The 10,811-nt window shown below is 36.7% G+C and overlaps 1 protein-coding gene across 1 annotated transcript in view; it reads right to left on the bottom strand.

Moving 5' to 3' along the window:
- Positions 1-6,622: 6,622 nt before the first annotated feature.
- Positions 6,623-10,811, bottom strand: part of LOC108531649 (28S ribosomal protein S30, mitochondrial-like) — a 122,871-nt gene continuing 118,682 nt past the window's right edge. The window contains exons 2-4 of the mRNA XM_017875237.1: positions 9,930-10,039; positions 8,573-8,748; positions 6,623-7,017 (exon numbers count right to left, since the gene is read on the bottom strand). Coding sequence (XP_017730726.1) covers positions 6,728-7,017; positions 8,573-8,748; positions 9,930-10,039 — 576 coding nt within the window. The 3' untranslated portion in view covers positions 6,623-6,727. The remainder of the gene's footprint in view (positions 7,018-8,572; positions 8,749-9,929; positions 10,040-10,811) is intronic.

The raw sequence follows: 10,811 nt of genomic DNA, 5'->3' as shown, positions 1-10,811 counted from the left end.
GATGTGTGATGTTCCCCTTCCCGAGTCCAAGTGATCTCATTGTTCAGTTCCCACCTATGAGTGAGAACATGCGGTGTTTGGTTTTCTGTTCTTGTGATAGTTTGCTAAGAATGATGGTTTCCAGCTGCATCCATGTCCCTACAAAGGACGCAAACTTTTTTTCTCATTTTCAGTTTGGTTAATTCTCTCTTCAGTTGTCTTGTTAGCAGATTCACTCTATGGGCTCTATAGGTTCCCTTTGGCAAGCTGCCAGGTTGTAAATTGCCCTAATGGAGAGGTCCATGGGACAAGGAACTGAAGAATGCTTTCATCCAACAGCCAGGAAGCTACTGAGGTCCTCAGTCCAAGAACCTGCTAGCAAGTACATAAATCTGAAGCAGATCCTTCCCCAGCTCAGCCTCCAGAAGAGACTACCCCAACCAATGCTTTGATTGCAGCCTAAAGCAGGGAACCCACTTAAGCCATGCTTGGATTCCTGACCAACAAAAACTGAGATAATAAACGTATGTTAAGTCAATAAGTTTGAGCAATATGTTGCACAGCAATAGATAACTAACACATTTGGAGTTCTTAATTTTTACAGTTTAGTTTTTCTAGTTTTCAAATTTATATTTGGCTTTTTTTTTTCCCACAAATCTGAAGTGACTTTTTTATAGTTTCCAATTCTATATGGAAATTTTCCATCTTTCATCTCCTTGAATACAGTCTTAAAGTCTATCTCACAATGCAATTATTTGGTGCCCCTTTGGGTCTACTGTTTCTGCCAGTTTTCATTCCGTCTTTCTCCTCCTGTATCCAGGATATGTGGAGATACCATTATTTGAAAAAGTACCCAAATAATTTGAGGCCTAGGAAAATATTCTTCCTCCAGGCTTATATCTTTCAGGTTCCTAGGGGCATTAGAAACCTAAGGTCACCTTAGTCCACTTCCAAAATCTCATAATTTACTAAGCCACCTTGATGATTTGATTTTAAACTACACTCGATGTGAATGGTCTACTTCTGTTTCACCATTATCCCTAGGATGCTGTCCTTCAGGATCTCTAACCAAAAAATTCTACCAGAGTCACAACCTTGGAGGTCCTATACTTTTAACTTTCGTCCTTCTAGTCTCCCAAGGTATTAAAACACTACACGTTTTCAGCCTCTTCTTGGCTAACAAATCCCCCCTCCAGGGCAAAAGCAGGCCCAATAGCAAGTTCAACTTTTGGGATTTCCATTTTATTTAATACATCAGCCTGGCAATGAATCATCACCTTTCCAACACATTCAAGCAGATGTTTGTTGATGTGATCTGTAATCAGGTGTTAAACCAGGAAGATTGAACCAAATAATCTAGCATAAAGTAGAAGTTGAAAGCAGAAGTTCAAGAGTTTTTGTTGCTGTTGTTGTCTGTTCTTTGGTAAGTCACCTCACAGCTTATTAGCCAGCCTGTGTTTGAACCACTATTTGGGCACCTTCTCTATTCTAATAAAGCCTCATCCCTGCACAAGCATCCTAACCATTTTTCTCAAATGGAGAGAGGGGTGCTATAAACAACCCAATTTAGTCTAGAAAGGGAAACTAAATACTTTGTGTAACGTCCAAATACTTTCTGGTTGCCAATTTTGGTTCTAGAGAAATGGACAAAATTTCTCCCAACCTCAGGCCGGGCACAGTAGCTCACATCTATAATCCCAGCACTTTGGGAGGCCAGGTAGGCGGCTCACTTGAGGTCAGGAGTTCACGACCAGCCTGGCCAACATGGTGAAACCCCATTTACTAAAAATACAAAAATTAGCCAGACATGATGGCTCCCAACTACTCGGGAGGCTGAGGCAGGAGAACTACTTGAACACAGGAGGTGGAGGCTGCAGTGAGCCAAAATCCACAGTACTTGAGCCTGGGAAACACAGCCAGACTCAGCACTTTAAAGAAAAAAAAAAAAAATTCTCCCAACTTCATAAGTAAACTGCCTAAACAAAACAAATCAGGATTCATTTTACCATTCATTTAGCAGAAGACGAAGGTACCAGAAGTTCATGTATTTCGCCAGATAACTTTATCACCCTCCAACCCAAAGACTAGAGGTTTTAATTATCTCAAATGAACTTGAATTCTTTTGAACTTGTGATTATCATAATACCTCTTGTTAGAAAAGTGAGATTTTTAAAATCTAGTAAGTAATCATAAAGGTATAATTTTGCTACTAATAATGCAAGTTCTTAACAGCTGTCTTGGCCTCACGGGTCATAAACTAATGGCCTCAGTAACAAAATATTTAATAGAAATTAGTGAGACAGGCCCAATGATGTGGGCCAAGAGAGGAGAAATGAGAAGTGGTGGGAACTGTGGCCAATTGGAGAGAGTATGCACATCTAAAGGGACTCAGAGCAGGTAATTCCAGCCCCTGTATATTGTTAACATGCAAGAACATAAACCCGGAGGTGCCAGATCTTCCAGTTTTTCAAAAGAATCTGGAATAATGAATGTTCTATGATCCTCTTGTTAAATATTGGCAATTAATTAAAAAACAAACAAAAGACATTGCATAGGGTAACAATGAATGGCATAAACAAAGCTCAATTATCTCTGATGCTCCTTTCAGTTTTAAATCCTGTTCACCTTGTTTATTAGTACTATTAATAATGACTGAGAGAAAACTCTTAAAAGTCTTAAAAAGATCCTAATAAAAGTGCTCATAACATAAATACTGTAAATAAAAGTCTGGTTTCACATGAACTGGAGACACAAAGAAATACTTTGTAAGTGGCTAAACTTCATGTAAGCTTTCATTTATCTAAGGTCAAGATAGCTTTTAGTAATTCAAACCAAGAATTAAAATCAAAATTAAAAATCTAGCTAGTTCATTTATAAAGCCTATTGACCACTTGGGTACATATTGCTGCAGTATATATTTCTACAGTATGAATAAGGCCATCATAATATTAAACCTTAGACTTCTGCACAAACTATTATAGAAGACTCAAAAGCAAGTTTCAAGTGTCAAACGCTATTTATAAAAATGTTACAAAGTGAAATGTGCAATTCTGTTGGATGACAAAGAAATCAAAAGACAATCAAAATCTGAAACAGAATTCAGTATTTCCCACAGAGGAAAAGAACAGAACTGTGATTGAGAAATGGAGATTAATCTGTACTAAAAAGAATGGCTTACAGCCTGGGTCTCCAACCCGATATAAGCCATAATCACAGATATGTTTATTTGCACAGTAGCTGCTGCTGAATTTCAGTCGACTATGTGCTTATTATTCACCAAAATAGTAATCATATCTATACCTTTGAAATATTACCTATAAATTCTTGCTCCTTATGAAATCTCTTAATCTTCTCTGATTATTTTTTATTGCTCTTGTTAGTCTTTATAAAATCTCCTTACCAAACTTTGGGGAACAAAGCCCTTTCAGGTTGAAAAATTCAAACTCTCCAATCAAGTATTGGCCAATATTAATGTTGTAAACCTGTAGGTCTCTTTGTATCTATTCTCAATATTCTCCATGGCAATTTTTCTCACTAGTGCCTTGCTCTTTTCTTTCTCCTGCCTCTATCCAAAGCCACAATTTTACCAATTTCTCTAACAATTTTTACAATTATCCTACCTAAACATGTTTTATGTAAATTAACCTTACCTTTTATTTAATGTAAGCATTACACAACGTACACTAGAACTTAACATAAAGTGCAATAGGCATAGTAATTTTAACTATATTGGTTGTCTTAGTATATTTGGGCTACAATAACAAAATTCCATTAACTGAACAGCTTATAAACAGCAGAAATTTGTTTCTCACAGTTCTGGAGGCTAGGAAGTCCAAGATCAAGGCACCAGCAGATTCAGTGTTTGGTGAGGATCTATTCTCTGGCTCATAGATGGTGCCTTCTCACCATGTTCTCACAGGGTGTAAGGGATGAAAAAGTTCCCTTGGGTCTATTTTATAAGGGCACTAATTCCATTCATGAAGGTGCTGCCCTGCTCCAGTCACCTTCCAAAAGGCCTTACCCCCTAATACTATAGTCATGGGGATTAGGATTTTAACGTAAATTTTTGAAAAACCCAAATATTAAGACCTAGGTACTGGTCTATTAAAATATCTCATTAAAAAATCTAAAGCCCTCTTGCCTAGTATCTAAGTTTTCCATTTCCAGAGATGAGTAAGCTAAAATACATGTATAATGAAACTTACGTAAATTTCTTTAAATAACATTTTCTTAAATAACAAATGTAATCATGAAATGCTTTTTGAAATACAATTTCATAATGAATTTGCTTATAATTAAGTGGAATTTGATACATGTTGATGGTTCCATATTAGAGTCCACTCAACTAGTTTCTTAAAATACTTTCTGATTATAAAAATAATGTTCTCACATTCTGGGGGGTAATTATGAAAATTAGATAATTACATGGAAAAATTGTCCATAATCTTAATCACACAGTCTGTTTAGTTACAATGCTGATGCTTATCATTCAGATACAAAACACAAAGTTGAAACCAAACTAAATTTGAATGTGCTTACAAATATATTTAAATCCACGGAATTTGATAAAATCATCTAGGGAGAGTGTGGTTAAATAAAAATGGAGTCTAGAAAAGAAAAAAAAGTACATCAATATTTGAAGAAAAGTGAGAGGAAGAACAGCAAAGAGAAATATGACAGAATAGCCAATGAGATAGAAGGCAAACCAACATGTTTCACTGAAGGCAATAAAAAGATTACTTTAAGAACGAAGGAGTGGTCAACCATGCAAAATGTGTCAGACCTTACTGAGTACAACACAGAAAACTGTCCAGTGGATTTTGCTATGTAGGGACTAATGGCTATCCATTATCAGCAGTTCCAGAAGAACCCAAATCAGACACCTCATGAGAATCAGCTGAAAAATTATTGGCTTTAATGAACAACTTAAATTGGTCTTTTACAAAATAAGTATATAGCTATCAGTATCACCTATATAAAGCCACTTTTAAAAACTATAAAGAAGTATAAAATTGGAAAGAAAATCCATTTCCAACTACACAAAAATGTAGGCATACATAGTAAATGCATGGAGAAAAAAGAAACTCTAAACTTTGCTGAGAAATAAAAGATGTAAATACGGCGGGTACAGTGGCTCACACCTGTAATCCCAGCACTTTGGGAGGCCGAGGTGGGTGGATCACCTGAGGTCAGGAGTTCAAGACCAGCCTAACCAACGTGGTGAAACTCCGTCTCTATTAAATACAAAAAATTATCCAGGCATGGTGGTGCATGCCTGTAATTAATCCCAGCTACTTGGGAGGCTGAGGTAGGAGAATCGCTTAAACCCAGGACGCGGAAGTGATAGTGAGCCGAGACTGTGCCATTGCACTTTAGCCTGGGCAACAAGAGCAAAAACTCTGTTTTAAAAAAAAAAAAAAAAAAAAGCAAGTAAATAAGAAGATATACCAGATCTTAAACTAAAAAGGTTGACTACCTTAAATTCATTAATTCACATCCATTCAACCAACATTTATTGATTTCTTACTTCTATGAATCTAGGCACTTGGAATGGATTAGCAAATAAAGCATGTAAAGTTCAAAGCTTAGAGTAATTTGATTTCAATGGGGTTATCCCTTATGTTTCACCATTATACTGTCCTATTAATATCTATCTTTTCTTTTAAAACCAAGATTGAGAATTCTATCAAAGCCTTCTTTCTCCTTTGAACAACTAATGTTCTGTATTAGCATTACTTCCTAACATTAGTCCATTACTGAATTGATTAATTCTACTCTGCTGTAGTGGGTTCTTCTGTTTGTTTTGAGACAGTCTTGCTCTGTCGCCCAGGCTGGAGTGCAGTGGCACAATCTCGGTTCACTGCAAACTCTGCCTCCTGGGTTCCAGCGATTCTTGCGCCTCAGCCTCCGGAGTAGCTGGGATTACAGGCATGCACCACCAGGCCAGGCTAATTTTTGTATTTTTGGTAGAGATGGGGTTTTGCCATGTTGCCCAGGCTGGTCTCAAACTCCTGGACTCAAGTGATCCACCCACCTTGGCCTCCCAAAGTGTTGGGATTACAGGCGTGAGTCATTGCACCCAGCTGTAGTGGGTTCTTTTAATTATTGAATTCAGTATGTTAGTATTTTATTTGGGATTTCTGCATTTATATTAAAATGTGCATTTAATAGCTCAATAACTCAATTTGTCTTATCAGTTAGCAATACACAAATGCAATTATTTTTAAATCAATAAAAGGTAACTAAAATTAAATCTTTCAGTGATGAATTTCAGCAGAGTAAGAGATCTAATAACAGGCTGACATAAGAAATATTTATCTCGGCCGGGCGCGGTGGCTCAAGCCTGTAATCCCAGCACTTTGGGAGGCCCGAGACAGGGCGATCAGCGAGGTCAGGAGATCGAGAACATCCTGGCTAACAGCGGTGACCGCCCGTCTCTACTAAAAAATACAAAAAACTAGCCGGCGAGGTGGCCGGGCAACGCTGTAGTCCCCCAGCTACTCGGAGGCTGAGGCCCAGGAGAATGGCGTAAACGCCGGGAGGCGGAGCTTGCAGTGAGCTGAGATCCGGCCACTGCACTCCCAGCCTGGGCCACAGAGGCGAGCCCTCAACGTTTCAAAAAAAAAAAAAAAAAAAGAAATATTTATCTCAAAAATCAATGTATTTAATAGTTGACAGTTACAAATCTCATTACTGTTCCTTCAGTAAAATTTAAATATTCCCAAAGTTCTCAATCAAGTATGTTTTTTCAGTTTTCCAACAGCTGTGCTTTTTCTTCTTTTGGTCTATTCAGTAGAAAGTGAACTATCTGAAGTAGAACATCATCATTAAAACCTTTCACATCATTATCCTCAATTGTTTCATAAAGAGGCTTACTTTGTGTACCCCAACATATATTTTTACGAGGGTTATTTTGATCAGCTTGTGTAGTCAGTGCCAAAGTATTTAGCTGGTAGCAGAAAAAGGAAAAGTATTTTCCATCTGTGATCACAGCCTGGGAGACAAAAGGTCGAGTAACATCTGCTTCACTCCAGAATCCTGTAGAAGAAAGTTATGCTGAAATTTACATACAGAATATATCTTACCCAAACAAAACAAACACATTAGACAAATTATCAGATACCTCCTACAACTTAGATACTTTATGTAACAAAATTCCTGAAGACCTCGAAGTTTCCTTATTATCTCCATTCTAACCCTATATTTCATTTCTGCACAAATAATATTTTCCTCCCTTCTAGTATCCTCAATCTCATGATTAATCTTTTTCAACAACGTCAGCCTTATTTGCTTCATCTAAGAGCAGCAAGCTCTATTTATGCAGATGCCTTCTACATCTGGTACTATGTCATTACCCAACTACCAAGGAGTAACTTTATTTCTCCACACGTATCTTACGTCATCTTTAATGGAGATAGCAAATGAATAACACTGTTAACATATGGAATTAATTTTATTGTAAAAAGAAGTACTTTATCTTTCAAAAATAAAGTGCCATCCTACCATCTTCAAGAAAGTTACTTCTTTCTTTGTCTAATTCCGTCTACTCCTACTCCCACTTTCTCTATTCAATTCTGTTACAGAAATCTAAGTCAATTTTGAGTATAAGGTTAAAATACATATATACGTTAAAAAAAAAACATGTATTACATTACTTCAGGTTTTAGAATACAATCCAAACGCCCCACAATGAACTCTAATAGTCCTGTAACATATAGCCTTTGGCTTCTGCTATATCCTTCTACATCATTCTCCTTGTCCCACTCTTCATTACCCTTCATGTTGTTCCTAAATATTTCAGGCCTGTTCCCACCTCAGGGACTTTTTTACTTGCTGCTCCTTTTGCCTGGAAGTGTCTTCCTCCAGATTTGTGCACAGGCAGCTCCTCGTCATTCAGGTCTTAGTGTAAGTCATTTTTAGAGACCTCCCCTGAATGACTTTTAAAAAATAAATTCTTCTCCATACCTCATTTCTACCTGCCCCCCTATAAATCATTCTACTCTTTATGCTATTTTCCCCATAGTATTACCACTAGTTATAAATATTACACGTTTATTATCTTTTACCACCGCCCCCCCGCCCCACTATAATATAAGCTCTAAGAAAGCAGGATCTGTTTCATTCAACACTGCATCTTGAACAGAGTATAGCATATAAAAAAGCAGTTACTGTTTACTGAATGAACAATCTCCTAATTCAAATCCTGGATATAACCTTTAAAGAAATTACATAGGATAGCCATTGATTTAATATAAATGTTTAATACACAAAATCATTACCTTTTCTACCTTCTGAAAGCTATGATCATCTAGAAAGGGTTGACTTAGTTGGCTACAGTCTTTAAAATGCGTGCAAAAGTACATTCACACAGGAGATGGTCAAAGTAGAAGATAAAAACAATTACCTCAGTGTCAGATTTCAACTGTATAGTATTTAAACACGGATTTTAAAACAAGTATACTTTGGTCCAATGTAAAAGTTTAAAGATGTTAAGATTCAACCTATGTTTCAACCCAAAGAAAACAATTTTAACCATTATATTCTTAGAATGTTACAAATATCTTCAAAGAAAATGCTATAAAATTAGTTTTACCTTGATACATAGCTTGTGCTCCAGTCCAAGCAAAAAGGCTTGCAACACCATTAGCTCTAAAAACAACTTCTATCTGATCAGCACAGTTTTGTCTCAAAAGTCTTTCCCTTCTTAATTTGTCAGGTAACAGATGAAACTGGGTGTGACCGTAACAGCAAGGATCTGCAGTTTTGAGCCTGAAGAGCAAAGAAAACATTTCAGATGAAACAAACATATAGAACATCTGGAGCACATGTTTTAGTATTTGCGCCGTTTTTTCCTTCTTTATACATCATATTCTCAGTACTCTAAATACATAAGTAGGAATATTAATATACTTATATATCGTATGGATCATAATAAAATTAAATTTCACAGAAAAGCATAATTTCTCAATCTGCTAGCTATCATAAAGCCCATCAAAACAAGGAAGAAGTTGAAAGAATATATACAAAAGTTATTCAAAATTTCTATTATCTGTTTTCTCAAATCCTTTAGTCATGATTAGCTATGGTTGTCTCCTTGTCATATTAACCAAGAGGATACAACTACTTCAAGACTCTAAAACTTATTTAATGAAATAATTACACACTTTGTTCCTAATTAGTAAAATTATTTTACACTACTTTTCTAAGTAAAAAAAAAAAAAAAGTAGCAACATTTCATGAAATGCTGACATTCTTGATTTTAGTGGTAAAGTCTTTTCAACAAGGAGTTCCTTGCAGGTCACTCCCTAAGACCACAGTGACTGAGAAGAGGCTGATAAAATAGGTCTGGAGGGCTAGTATAAAACCTTCTTAAGACTTCTTCACATTGGGTAGAAATTAACAAAGGAAGAAAAAATGACAAAATAAGCTGCACGAGGGAGGGCAGACATCAGGCATTATGAATTTGTGAATTCCCGATCTTACCACCATGCATGGCGCAAATAGAACACTTAAAAAAGCCAACTGCTATCTCAAGTCCAGTTCTAAAAGTTTTTACTTTTAAAAAAACACAAATTTATTTTTCTATCTAATAAGTCAACAAAGCCTATTTTCTAAAGTTAAATACTGCTATTTCTGTAGAAACAAGTAATATTTCAAATAACGAACTTAAACAATATTTTCTTTCCAGTGTTTATGCATGTTGCAGTAACCTGAGATTATGAATTATATTGCTCATGGACTATGTAAACCTATCGGTAATCAAGAATTAATTCCTCATTGTAGTCAATACTCCAAATTCGCATAGGACACTTTGAGATTATGAATTACATTGCTCACAGACTATGTAAACCTCTCGGTAATCAAGAATTAATTCCTCATTGTAGTCAATACTCCAAATTCGCATAGGACACTTTGAACACATTTATAGTACAATATGTCAAAAGAGAAACTTACCAACAAATATACGGTTTTCATACTGCCGTTTGAATAATGGAAGTTTGTCTGGTTTACATTTTATAGTGGGGATTTCTATAGGAACAGAATAATCCAATGGCACAAACTTAAAGAAAAAGAAAAGACATACTAAATTCACAGCAACATTAATATGCATTTTACTCACACTCATTAAATTTAAAAATCTTAAAATGAGGTGGTTTCACAAAATGATTTGATAATACTATCATTGAATGATGGGCTAAATCCAGCAAGCCACTTGTTTTTACAGGTAAAGTTTTACTGGAAGACAGCTCACACAAACTCATTTATAAACTGTGTATGGCACTCTGCACCGTAAGAGCAGAGCTGAACACTTGCAACAGAGATTTACAGCCTGTACAGCCTAAAATATTAACTATCCAGATCTTTACAGAAAAAGTATGTCAACCCTGACACGAAAGCATAGACAATACTCAAAATATACTTTCCTCCAAAAGAACTGTAAATATGCAAAATGGCCAAGCTGATAAGTGTTAAACTTCCTTGATTTATGACTAGCTAGTGCAGTCTAGTAAATTACACTCATAAACTATTTCAGAATTTTTATATTAAGAGAAACAGGCCGGGCGCGGTGGCTCAAGCCTGTAATCCCAGCACTTTGGGAGGCCGAGGCGGGTGGATCACGAGGTCAGGAGATCGAGACCCTCCTGGCTAACACGGTGAAACCCCGTCTCTACTAAAAATACAAAAAACTAGCCGGGCGCGGTGGCGGGCGCCTGTAGTCCCAGCTACTCGGAGGCTGAGGCGGGAGAATGGCGGGAACCCGGGAGGCGGAGCTTGCAGTGAGCCGAGATCGCGCCACTGCACTCCAGCCTGGGCGACACAGCGAGACTCCG

This window comes from Rhinopithecus bieti, unplaced genomic scaffold, assembly GCF_001698545.2.
Source record: "Rhinopithecus bieti isolate Rb0 unplaced genomic scaffold, ASM169854v2 scaffold_69, whole genome shotgun sequence".
Taxonomy (NCBI): Eukaryota; Metazoa; Chordata; class Mammalia; order Primates; family Cercopithecidae; genus Rhinopithecus; species Rhinopithecus bieti.
Note: the sequence above shows the minus strand (reverse complement) of the source record. Positions and strands in the feature narration are given on the sequence as shown.